The following is a 13477-nucleotide window of genomic DNA, read 5'->3' on the forward strand; positions in this document are numbered from 1 at the left end:
ATAAATAAGAAAAGTCAAAATTCTAAGACATTTTAAACATTATACGGTGACTTTAAGAGTAAAATATGATAAAATAAATAAAAAACGTCAAAACAACAAAATGGCGTCAAAATTCTAAGACATTGTAAACATTATACGGTCATGTTGATATGTGACAGCTGACTTTGAGTGTTATGAAATTTTAGTGGCTGACGAAAGTTGACAAATCTCGTCTTTTGCCAACGAAAGGGCATTACGTCATTATCATCCCTGTTTTAAGCATCATGTGCCAATTTGGAAATGACGTTAACTTTTTCTTGTTAGTATAAATTTTGATTGATTTTAGGTTGTCATTTAGCAGACGTTGACATCTGATGAGTAATCTGCCGAAATGCATAATGTCTTTTATCTTAAAAGCAGTTCTTTTTAGAACTCTTAAGTTATTTTGGTCAGCAACCATGGCAATTGCAAACATTAAAACCATCTTTAGATCTGTCCCAACGACAAAGAATCTATTTTACTAATTGTAAAGTATGTTTTCATCCTGAGTCTGGTTGGTCATTTTTAGTGACGAAGCCAGTCGGCCAGTTTGCTCGTGCCGGAAAAATGTTTCGACGTTCACTCGATGTTAAAACAATAGATTTCTAAAGAAAATAATAATGACGCAGATCTACATGAAACGACCTAACTTGCGAGCAGGCTACGTCACTGCGCTCTTCCCGCTTGCAAACTTGATGTAAGCCTCGGTAAGTAAATCACAACAAACGCGTTCAGTTGAACGAATATAGAATCCTAAACGCGTTGTAAAATATAAAAATGTCCGCGTGTTTCAATCTTTCATATTGAAAAAAGTTCGTCAGAGATGTCGTATTGCAATGGATGCCAGTCCCCTCCCTCCCTCCCCCTCTCCAAAAAATATGTTTCCTTACTCTTTCTTGATTGAAGAAGTCAATAAACTCCATTCCTTCAGCAACCATCTGAAAGAAATAAAATGTATGAGGTATTGTCTCTCTGAAGCAAATGACATAGAAATATGGTCAAAATACATCATTAAATTACCTGTAAATCAGATTTGGTTGTGACATGTAAGGATTTTCATTCATTAAAAAGATCAAACCAATGACCCAATACTCTCTTTCTTTGTTGTTCTGAGCTGAAATGTTTTTATCATAATATTTTAATAAACACATCTCAAAATGGAGCTGTTGATCAACAACATTTCTTTAAAAAATCTCGACAGATAACATCTCTATTGAACATATCTCTGTAGCCAAAACTCATATTGAAATTTGACATCGTCTCAAGAAAAGACATTTCTAAAAATCAATCCGTCTTCTTGATAACCTCTCAATAGACAAAACATCTTTTAATAGCAATACATCTTTGTTTATGACATCACCATAAACACCATCTCTTTAGGCAACATCTCTAATGAATGACTTTAAAAATATCTCTAACGACAATGACTTTTTAAATAGACAACATCTCCATAATTACCTGCACAGCTTAATGTTTTAATTTGAACTCCATGCCGTAGAAAATCACAAGGCAGCTGTTTGGGTCAAGTTTTTTAGAAAACGCGGGATTGTGATCAAAATCCTTGCTACTGATGCCACGGCGAACCTCTTTTATTTCTTGAATATCCACTAAAATAGAACATACGTTTAGAAATGACCTCACATGTTATCATTGATTGCAAAAGTAAGAAAGCAAAAAATGGCCTCACATGTTATCATTGATGGCAAAAGTAGGAAAGCAAAAATGACCTCACATGTTATCATTGATGGCAAAAGTAAAAAAGCAAAAAATGACCTCCCATGTTATCATTGATGGCAAAACTAAGAAAGCAAAAAATGACCTCACATGTTATCATTGATGGCAAAAGTAAGAAAGCAAAAAATGGCCTCACATGTTATCATTGATGGCAAAAGTAAGAAAGCAAAAAATGGCCTCACATGTCATCATTGATGGCAAAAGTAAGAAAACAAAAAATGGCCTCACATGTTGTCATTGATGGCAAAACTAAGAAAGCAAAAAATGACCTCACATGTTATCACTGATGGCAAAAGTAAGAAAGCAAAAAAATGGCCTTACATGTTATCATTGATGGCAAAATAAGAAAGCAAAAAATGGCCTCACATGTTTTCATTGATGGCTATAGAAAGAAAACAAAAAATGGCCTCACATGTTTTCATTGATGGCAAAAGTACGAAAGCAAAAAATGGCCTCACATGTCATCATTGATGGCAAAAAGAAAGCAAAATGGCCTCACATGTCATCATTGATGGCAAAAGTAAGAAAACAAAAAATGGCCTCACATGTCATCATTGATGGAAAAAGTAAGAAAACAAAAAATGGCCTCACATGTTATCATTGATGGCAAAAGTAAGAAAGCAAAAAATGGCCTCACATGTTGTCATTGATGGCAAAACTAAGAAAGCAAAAAATGACCTCACATGTCATCATTGATGGCAAAAGTAAGAAAACAAAAAATGGCCTCACATGTTGTCATTGATGGCAAAACTAAGAAAGCAAAAAATGACCTCACATGTTATCATTGATGGCAAAAGTAAGAAAGCAAAAAAATGGCCTTACATGTTATCATTGATGGCAAAATAAGAAAGCAAAAAATGGCCTCACATGTTTTCATTGATGGCTATAGTAAGAAAACAAAAAATGGCCTCACATGTTTTCATTGATGGCAAAAGTAAGAGCAAAAATGGCCTCACATGTTATCATTGATGGCAAAAGTAAGAAAGCAAAAAATGGCCTCACATGTCATCATTGATGGCAAAAGTAAGAAAACAAAATGGCCTCACATGTCATCATTGATGGTTGATTAAGAAAGAAAAAAAAAATGGCCTCATGTTGTCATTGATGGCAAAACTAAGAAAGCAAAATGGCCTCACATGTCATCATTGATGGCAAAGTAAGAAAAAAAATGTTGTCATTGATGGCAAACTAAGAAAGCAAAAATGACCTCACATGTTATCACTGATGGCAAAAGTAAGAAAGCAAAAAAATGGCCTTACATGTTATCATTGATGGCAAAATAAGAAAGCAAAAAATGGCCTCACATGTTTTCATTGATGGCTATAGAAACAAAAATGGCCTCACATGTTTTCATTGATGGCAAAATCTGAGAAACAAAAAATGGCTCACATGTCATCATTGATGGCAAAAGTAAGAAAACAAAAAATGGCCTCACATGTTATCATTGATGGCAAAAGTAAGAAAACAAAAATGGCCTCACATGTTATCATTGATGGCAAAAGTAAGAAAGCAAAAAATGGCCTCACATGTTATCATTGATGGCAAAACTAAGAAAGCAAAAAATGGCCTCACATGTCATCATTGATGGCAAAAGTACGAAAACAAAAAATGGCCTCACATGTCATCATTGATGGCAAAAATAAGAAAACAAAAAATGGCCTCACATGTTGTCATTGATGGCAAAAGTAAGAAAGCAAAAACATGCAAATAAAAAATAAAAGATGTTTACTGTGTTTGCACAGGCTTATGCAAACCAAGGAGATCTTTGAAGGAACTCGAGAGCAGATCAGTGCAAGCCTGAGACCGAAGGTCGAGAGTTCTCACAAATATCTACGAGGTTTGCATAAGTCAGTGCAAACATGAAAAACATCTTTTATTTCTTTTATAAAATAACAATAATGCGAAACAGACAAACTTAAAGTAAATGTTTTCATTTTTTTGCACAGGCTAATGCAAACACAGATCTAGACCAATCAGCACAGGTAATTCATTGTGTCTGTTTTATAAATGAAATTCATACAATGAAAACCTAGCAGTTAGGCCTGTTTCAAAAATCTAGTTGCACATGTGCTGAATGGCATTAAATACAAAGAAAAATAAGATAAAATTCCTAGTTGTCTTTTGTCTCAAATCTATTTGCCACTTGTTGTAATGTTCAGCATTTGAAACAAGCCTTTGAATATTGATTTTGATGTTAATCTCACAAGATTGTCAGCTGGCAAGCAACTTTCCCAACACTTTGTCATGGAGTTCACTTCAAAATCTAGTTGATTTATCCCAAACGTTAATGAAAAGAGATGCCTGCTAGCCTGCTATGTGCCAGGTAAGTCACAACTACATGTAAATTGCTTAGAATACGCTATGCACAAGAGCAACTAGGTATAAAAGATTGATCTCCCACAAGCATTTGACGACAAACTGTGAATGAAGATAAATACAATTCCAACAGAAGGAAGTTAAAATTGTTGGTTAAAACAAATTTCATGCCTCACACACTTGCAACAACTAAAAACATGTTGTTTGTGTTATGTTTATTAATTTATGTTAATTTAATAGGATTTACGTTATTAGTTATGTTAATTGTTATAAAGCTAAAATATATAAAAGGAGTTAACTTGTACTATCTAGGCAGTGGTAAAATACACATAAATGAATTATAAAACACTACAGTTGGCGACAAAGATTCGATTCCGATGGACGACGAAGCCCAAAGTACACAGACAAATGTTGGTTTTAATGTGCCCTTTATGGGGCATATGGAAGAATATTCAACGAGTACAGATTGGAAGCAGTACGTTGAGCGGCTTGAAATATTCTTCGAAGTAAATAATGTACCAAGAGAAAAGCAAGCCTCGAGCATACTTACCTTGATGGGTAGTAAGATGTATGCGTTGTTAAGATCAATTACAGCACCCAGAAGACCAAAAGAACTTACATATAACCAAATTGTAGAAACTGTAACACAACATCTTGAGCCAAAACCAATAGTTATTGCTGAACGATATAAGTTCCACAAGGCTGAGCAAGGACAAGCGGAATCGATTAGGGAATATATTGCCAAATTGCAGAGATTAGCAGAAACATGTGAATTTGGGAGTTATCGAGACGAAGCAATTCGAGATCGATTTGTTTGTGGATTGCGAGATCGATCGATTCAACGTAAGCTACTAGGCGAAGTTGATTTGACTTTAAAGTCTGCGGTAGAAAAAGCTTGTGCGGCTGAATTAACGGAGAGAGGAAACATCAGCGTTACACGGAGAATTACTGAACCGAGTGCAAACAGCATCCCTCGAGTGTTTTTGCTGTGGTAAGAAAAATCATTCTCCCGATAAGTGTTATTTTCGGAAGTCCAAATGTCACGGTTGTCAAAATTATGGACATATATTAAAGAAGTGTCCCAGGAGAGATGGCAACAACATGAAGAATACAAAAAGTGAAAAGTCGAGAAGGGAAGATGCTAAGAAAAGAAAAAAAAATCCAGCGAAATTCACAACGTTAAAACACATAGCAACGTTGACAGTGACAGCGAAAGCCAAGAAGAAGATATGAAAACATGGCCGGTGTTCACATTAACTGATTCGAGAAAGAAATGTAAAGAGATGGAAGTATTAGTCCAATGGATGGAAAGTCAGTAAAGATGGAAGTGGACACGGGAGCTGCGGTATCAATTATGCCAGAAAATGTGTGGAGAAATGTGTTGTCTGCAAAATGCATACGCAAGTCCAACGTTAGACTGCAAAGTTATTCTGGGCATGAAGTTCCAGTGAGGGGAGAAGTAGACGTTTGCGTTGAACATGGAAAACAAAAAGCTAAGTTACCAATTGTAATAACTCAAAATAAAGGTCCTGTGTTGTTGGGACGAAATTGACTGGCAGTTTTAAAGCTTAACTGGAGTCAAATAAAACAAGTAGTGGCAAAACCTGTAAAAAATGTGGAGCAATTAATAATTCAATATGCGTCCTTATTTGACAATTCGTTGGGGACAGTAAAAGGAGTTAAGGCACATTTATACATGAAACCAAACTCAAATCCAAAGTTTTTTAAACCTAGATCAGTCCCGTTTGCGCTGAAAGACAAGGTAAAGGAAGAAATCTACCGTTTAGAGAAACTTGGGGTCCTGGAAAAGGTAGAGTTTTCAGATTGGGCGACGCCAATCGTGCCAGTGTTGAAACCTGATGGTAGTGTACGGATTTGTGGCGATTATAAAGTGACCATTAACCAAAGTCTAGACGTTCAAGAATATCCAATGCCGACAGCTGAAGAACTATTTACAAAGCTACGAGGAGGCGAGAAATTTTCAAAGATAGATCTGTCGGCAGCATATCAGCAAGTTGTTTTGGACGAAGAATCACAACGTTATGTTACAATTAACACACATTTGGGTTTGTATAGGTATACAAGACTGCCATTTGGAGTTGCAGCTAGCCCAGCTATTTTCAAAGAACGATGGATATGGTTTTGAATGGTTTACAGGAGTAGGAGGTATACTTGATGATTTCATAATTACGGGTAAAAATGATGAAGAACATTTGCGGAATCTTGAGAGAGCACTGAAACGTCTTCAAAATATGGGAATCAAATTGAAGAAATCAAAGTGCGTTTTTATGCAACCTTCAGTGGAAAATTTCGCATTTGTCGTGGATCGACAAGGAATCCATCCATCGCCTCGTAAAGTTCAAGCTATAAGGGAGGTACCAACTCCGGAAAATCCAACAGAATTGAAGTCATTTCTGGGGCTAGTGAACTATTATCGTAAGTTTATTCCAAATATGGCAAAGTTGGTTAATCCTCTGAATTGTTTACTGTCACAAGAAGTTACTTGGAAATGGTCGGAAGAATGCCAGAAATCTTTTGAGACTTTAAAAGTCCTATTGGAAACGGCACCAGTATTAACACATTACGACCCCAAGTAACCCGTGAGATTAGCGACAGATGCCTCATCGTGTGGAATAGGTGCTGTTCTATCAAATGTATCGGACGAAGGAGAAGAACAACCAATAGCTTATGCCTCGAGAATACTTTCTTCTAGTGAGCAAAACTATTCTATGATCGAGAAAGAGGCCCTTGCAATTATTTTTGGATTGAAGAAGTTTCATCAGTATGTGTATGGAAGACGTTTTTCTTTAATCACAGATCATAAGCCGCTTACTATGATACTGGGACCTAAACGGGGTGTTCCTGTCTTGTCAGTCTCCCGCTTGCAGAGATAGGCGATTCATCTGGGTGCATATCAGTATGATATTGAATACCAAACTTCAAAGAACAATGCGAATGTTGATGCGTTGTCCCGGTTACCTAGGAAAAGTGTTGAAGAACCGGACGAATGGGAGGAAGAGGCAGCGGCAGTAAACAGCGCTCAACTGAAGCGGTCACCTGTTTCAGTAAGTATGATTAGAGAAGCTACGCAAAAAGATTCAGTATTGTCTCGTGTAGTATACTATCTGTTACATGGTTGGCCAGAAGGAAAGTTACCAGAGGAACTACAATATTTCTTTACAAAGCAAGACGAGTTTACTGTAGAAGAAGGATGCCTATTGAGAGGAACCCGATTGGTAATTCCAACCAAATATCAAGGAGTGGTGTTGTCGGAGTTGCATATAAATCATCCAGGAAGGGGGCGGATGAAATCTTTAGCACGTTTACATGTTTGGTGGTCAACATTAGACCAAGACATTGAACAGACTGTGAGAGATTGCACCAGTTGTCAATTTAATCGCTTTAAATCTCCACTTAAAGTAAATAATCCATGGATTTGGCCTGTACGTCCATGGCAAAGAATTCATGTCGACTTTGCAGGTCCAGTCGAGGGTGGCATGTATTTAATAGTGCTAGATGCTAAGTCTAAATGGATGGAGGTTATATCTATGTCATCAACCACCAATACAAGCATTAAGATCTTTATTTTCAGTTCATGGTCTACCGGAAGAGATGGTGTCGGACAATGGTCCACAATTTGTTGCGCAGGAAATGAAAGATTTTCTAAAAGGCAATGGAATTCAAATGCACTTATCTTCACCGTACCACCCTGCTTCAAATGGGGAAGCGGAAAGAGCAGTGGGAACATTTAAAGACTCCATGAAGATTCGTAAGAATGAAGAAGGATCTACTGGAGAGAAATTAGCAAGATTTTTGTTAGGATATCGTACCACACCACATACAGCAACTGGATGTACACCTACAGAAATTCTTATGGGTCGATGACTTAGAACAAGATTAGATATATTGCATCCCAGTCTGGCAAATAAAATGGATAAGAAATCACATCAATTGCCGAAATTGACAAAGCGTAAGTTAGAAATTGGAGATCCAGTGATGGTAAAAGATTATAGAGCAAGAAGAGATCGTTGGATACAGGGAGTAATTCAAATGAAGTTAAGTCCAGTTACGTATCGAGTATTGGTGGACGATGTATTGTGGAAACGACATATTGATCAATTGCGAAGTCTGGCAGGATCAACAGTTCCAGATGGTAAGACAAAACAAGATGCTGAGGAATATCCCTCCAACTTGGAGACACAAAAAAGTCTGGTGCTCGATGAAAATACAGTGTCTAAACATATCAACCAAGAGATCTTCAAAGAACCAACTGTAAGTACCACAACGACCTTGAAAACCACGCCTCTACCGCAGGTACAGACCTTACCTGACAAGATAACCAAAGAGCCCGGTAGTTGTAATGACAGTGAACAGGTATCAAACAATCGCCGGTATCCTCTGCGTAATCACACGAAACCAAAATAGATGGTAATCAATCCCGAAATTTTAGGAAAAGAACACTACAAGTTATCTAAAGAACTATTAGAATTGTGCCGGAGGGAATGTTATGTTTATTAATTTATTTTAATTTAATAGGATTTACGTTATTAGTTATGTTAATTGTTATAAAGCTAAAATATATAAAAGGAGTTAACTTGTACTATCTAGGCAGTGGTAAAATACACATAAATGAAATATAAAACACTACAGTTTGCAAGGTTGTATTTGTGTTAGGTCTATCACATGGAATTGAACAATTTCGTACTCACACCTCCCCCCTGCTGTCAACAACATAGCAGGTAGCTCAATGTCAAATACTCCAAATTTCCTACTTTTTTCAAAGATATGTGGGTGTGTTGTTCATTTACATAAAGCAGCCATTTAAATAACCTTTCATGAACAGCATCTGCATGTAGAGAAAGAATTCATTCACCTGACTCGATAATGTAACAATATTGTGTTTCTTCTTCCTGCTTGCAAATTTACATGCCAAATTGCCAATATCAAGTCATTCGAAGATTGTTTACACATAGCAAGCATGCCTTATATGTCTGAGGTAGAATTAAGGTATTTGGTAATTGCTTTGTTAAAATTTAACGAATGTAACACTTAGATGTTGAAAAATTTCGGGGAAAATGATCGACCTTTTATTGAGAAAGGGAGAGTGAAAGAGTCTCGTTTAATTGCGTATTTCAAGCGAGCATTTAAAAAGAGCTTCAACATTTCCCGTTTCATATTTTATACCTGCGATTTGCATACAATCACAGACTTAATGACAAGAATGGAGAGCAGAACAAACAGTCTTCGAACTCAAGTAATATGAAAATCTGTAAACTTAGGACGAACTTACCAGTGGACTCTTCCTTGCCATTGTTATTGCATAGACCGATTTGAAACTCGTCTAACTTCAGCACGAAGGTCCGAGTCTCTGGTTTCTTACCAGAGATAAATCTTGTCATAGTTGTGCCTTCCTTTAGAGAAGTGATAACTGTCCCTATCTCATGATCATTGGCCGCCATTCCAAAACTCTTCACGTTTCAAATATCGCAAAACACTTAGCCGGAAAGTCCTGTATTGTTATAGCCTATAGTTTCATTTCTTCCCCGACTAAAGTCCATCATCTTCGTGTTGATTTTTCTTAAAACTGGCCAAGTATACGAAAGCTTTGTTTGTGTGTACGGAAAAGAAAATTTTATCAGCTGACCGGAAGTAGATTGTATTGTAGACTGTTTTGTTTATCAAATAGAGGTTAATTACACCTACTGCGAGCCACATAGTCGTTGTTTGTTTTGCCTTGTACAACCTGTATAGTAAATATAACATGTGTATACACTGCATTCTATTGCGCATAAAGTTTTGTTGCCTGTATCACTTTGCTTTGCATAGAAATTTGGCATTTTATGAACATACCGTAAATGATACAATAACGCCTCGTATCAAATAAACGCCCCCTTGAAGGGTGCATTTTTTTGAACACCTCTCTTTTTTAAACAACCCAAACTAGGTTATTTATTGTGCTCAGAAAATGTATGTTTAGTCTTGACTATGTTTCAGTTTTTTGAAACAGATGTGTTAAAAATGCGTGATAAATATTCCGGGAAGGATTGTTAGGTTTTGTGATGTAGCCATGTACCTTCTTTAGTATAATTTGACTTACACCAACAAATGTTACAGATAACTATACGATCACATTTAATGTTCAACGTCTTCTCTTTTTACAATGATTTAACTACTTCTATTTATACAAAATTTTCGTAAGATTATTTTGGGTTCTGATAACAAATATGGTTTATTGACGTCAACGGAAAACTACTAGGAACTATAAAAAATATTGTCTTGATAACATTATAAGTATCTCTTAACATTAGTCATCTAATTACTTACACTTGAATTAATCACGGGAAGAATATGAGAGCATATCTTAACACCCCCACTTGCTCTTATGTTCTGAGTATAAAATATTTGCATTCCTAAACTGATACTTACCGTTTGGTCTTACTTATGCGTACTTTATAATTCCTATCATATCTTTCCTAAAATTGTCTGCTTAAATTTCTCCAATTTATTTTTGCTGGCTGGTTTTGTAAAAATATCTGCTATGTTTTCTTCACTGGTTACATATTCTAAGTTAATTCTACCTTTCTGTATTTCTGATCTAATGAAGTGATATTTTATGTCAATATGTTTGGATCTCTGGTGATGGACTGGATTCTTGGCTAAGTTCATTGCTCCTTGATTATCAATCATAATTAATGACTTACCTTCGTTTATACCTACCTTCATAGCTTGACAGAGTTGCATTAAGAACTTTGCTTCCTGCACTGCATTAGCGAGTGAAACATACTCTGCTTTGCACGTTGACAATGCAACTGTTGGTTGTTTACGGCTTTTCCATGATATCAGTGGTCCTTGTTGTGAAAGCTGGAAGTTGTAACCTGTAATACTTCGTCTATCTTCTATAGACGCTCCCCAATCTGAATCACTAAAACCTTTAAGTGTTAGTGGCTGACTCGATTTTTGAAATATCAACCCTAACTCTTGTGTGCCTTTTAAGTATCTCAACACGTGCTTTGCTATACCCAAGTCTGCTTGTGTGGGTTTGGACATTTTCTGAGACAGTTTCGTTACAACATAACACAAATCTGGTCGTGTACCGGTCATCATATAAATTAAGCTTCCTATCATTGCTCTATACAATTTTGGATTTGATAGTACCGGTGATTCTTCGTTCATAACTTTTTCAATTCCTAAAACACAGGGTGTCGGTTTTGGTTTGCAATCTGACATTTTAAATTTTGAAAGAACTTTCTGAATGTACCGTGTTTGATTCGTTTTATAACAATTTTCACTTCTTTCGAATTTTGTTCCTAAGAACCATTTTAATTCGCCTAGATCTTTCATTTTGAATCGATTGCTCAAAGAATCTTTTATACTGTTTAAAGAATTAATGTCGCTTGCAGCTACAATGATGTCATCCACCCAAATTATGACAATAACACATTTTTCACTATCAATGGTACGAACATATAAACATGGATCTGCAAGTGATTGAATAAAATTTTCTTTTACTAAAAATTCATGCAACAAATTGTTCCAATTCCTGCCGCTTTGCTTAAGACCGTAAAGTGATTTCTTCAATTTACAAACTAATTTTTCACCATTTTCACCTAACTTTTCATAGCCTTCTGTTTGATCGATGAAAATTTCACAATCAATAGGTGCGTTCAAATAAGCGGTTTTGACATCCATTTGGTGAATAATCATGTCTTTGTTCACAGTGCGTTGTAGTAGTGTGCGAATTGAACTCATGCGTGCTGTGGGTGCAAATGTTTCTTGATAATCAATTTCCTGCACTTGAGAATAACCTTTGGCTACAAATCTGGCTTTATACGTTTCCGCTTCATTTTCATCTGTCTTAATTGTGTAAACCCATTTCGCCCCCACTATTTGTCTATCGTTTGGTTTTGGTACAAGCTCATATGTATCATTTTCTACTAGGGCTTTCATTTCAATATTCATGGCCTCTTGCCATTTGTCTGCATCATGTGCTTCAACAGCCTGTTTGTATGTTAATGGAATGTCCTCAACCCTATAACAATAGTCTACTGTAAGACTTAAACTATCGTTTGTTTGGTTTTGTCCAAAATAACTTGGTTTGCTTCGTTCTCGTGTGGGACATCTAACTAGTTGTTCTTGTTCATGCTGCCCTTGTGCGTGTGTGTCACTACTCAATTCAGGATTGTTTGTTTTTGAAAAATCTTTTTGTTCTTTTAAATTGTTTGGCTTTTCTTCTGTTTCATTCATACTATCTGCATTTTGTATTCTATCTGAAATCATATCGTCGATATCATTTATATTTTCTGCCTGAAATTTATCATGAAATTTGACACATCGTGCTTTCTCTACTTTATTTGATTCTGAATAATAAATCAAATATGCCGGACTTTCTTTGTCATAACCAACAAAGATTCCTTTTCGACCGCGATTGTCTAACTTCTTGGCATTTTGTACATATGCATAACAAGTGGATCCAAATACATGCATGTTGCTTAAGTTTGGTTTCTTACCAACCAAAGCCTCGAAGGGCGTTTTTCCTAAACGTGAGTTGAAACACCTGTTTCGAATGTAGACTGAAGTCATCACAGCATAAGTCCACAAATATTTGGGTAGCTTTGCCTCTAATAAGAGACATCTTGCCATATTAAATAAAGTTTGCCATGCTCTTTCTACTGTGCCGTTTTGATGCGGAGAATAAGGTGCACTTGTCTCATGTTTGATACAATGATTTCTTAACAAAAATTTGAATTCTCTATTAACAAACTCACCTCCGTTGTCGCTTCGTAGTCTCTTAACTTTGCCATAAGGTGCAGCGTCAGCTAAGAACTTTTTCGTAGCCTCAAGTGTATCACTTTTCCTTCTCAAGAAATAAATCATTGTTATTCCTGTAAAATCATCAACAAATGATAAAGCATATTTAAAGCCGTCTTTAGCAGTAGGCTCAATTGGCCCAGCTAAATCACAATGAACAAATTCTAATGGATATTTTGCTCTCAGATCTGGCTCCGTATTTCTGGTTTGACACATTTTGTCTTGGGTACATACTTCACATTCTATTTCGCTGTAGTCAGTAATCTTCATGCCTTTGACTACCTTTTCTAGTTTTCTAATATCTCCATAATTACAATGACCTAATACCTTGTGCCAATCGTGTAGTGTCGTTGCTGTGTTGCTTGGCGAAGAAATACTATTTAAGTATATTTTCAACCTCACTCACATTTCCCGTAAAATCACCTGATAACTATTCCAAGACTGTATTTTCACTCTATTGATTGGAAATATTTCAGCAGTGAAAGATCTTGCATTGGAAATCGACGGAGAAATTACTTTGGTATTGACTGAGGGGAGGGGGGCGATTTCTGTGTCGCACTTATTTGAAAGAAGTTAGTAAAATTATATTTGCTATTTTGGG

The 13477-nt window shown here is 36.2% G+C and overlaps 2 protein-coding genes across 2 annotated transcripts in view; one reads left to right on the forward strand and one right to left on the reverse strand.

Annotated features, from left to right (window-relative positions):
* LOC124436558 (1-phosphatidylinositol 4,5-bisphosphate phosphodiesterase gamma-1-like) overlaps positions 1-9702 on the reverse strand; it is a 37558-nt gene extending 27856 nt beyond the window's left edge. Inside the window, exons 1-4 of the mRNA XM_046986506.1 lie at positions 9359-9702; positions 1477-1625; positions 1039-1132; positions 909-956 (exon numbers count right to left, since the gene is read on the reverse strand). Of these exons, the coding sequence (XP_046842462.1) occupies positions 909-956; positions 1039-1082 (92 nt within the window). The 5' untranslated portion in view covers positions 1083-1132; positions 1477-1625; positions 9359-9702. The remainder of the gene's footprint in view (positions 1-908; positions 957-1038; positions 1133-1476; positions 1626-9358) is intronic.
* LOC124436074 (uncharacterized protein K02A2.6-like) lies at positions 4446-7953 on the forward strand. The gene is made up of 6 exons (XM_046986002.1): positions 4446-5059; positions 5261-5383; positions 5803-6038; positions 6145-6638; positions 7014-7548; positions 7661-7953. Exons 1-6 carry the CDS (start codon positions 4446-4448, stop codon positions 7951-7953), a joined length of 2295 nt encoding a protein of 764 aa, XP_046841958.1.
* Positions 9703-13477: the final 3775 nt, after the last annotated feature.

The sequence above is a fragment of the Xenia sp. Carnegie-2017 genome, unplaced genomic scaffold, assembly GCF_021976095.1.
Source record: "Xenia sp. Carnegie-2017 unplaced genomic scaffold, XeniaSp_v1 HiC_scaffold_16, whole genome shotgun sequence".
NCBI classification, from domain to species: domain Eukaryota; kingdom Metazoa; phylum Cnidaria; class Anthozoa; order Malacalcyonacea; family Xeniidae; genus Xenia; species Xenia sp. Carnegie-2017.

Coding starts and splice junctions, on each gene's coding strand:
- LOC124436074 (XM_046986002.1), top strand. CDS start 4,446: ATGGACGACGAAGCCCAAAGTACACAGACAAATGTTGGTTTTAATGTG. Junction 6,039..6,144: donor ATTTACAAAGCTACGAGGAG/GCGAGAAATTTT, acceptor GGGTTTGTATAG/GTATACAAGACTGCCATTTG. Junction 7,549..7,660: donor AATTCATGTCGACTTTGCAG/GTCCAGTCGAGG, acceptor CTTTATTTTCAG/TTCATGGTCTACCGGAAGAG.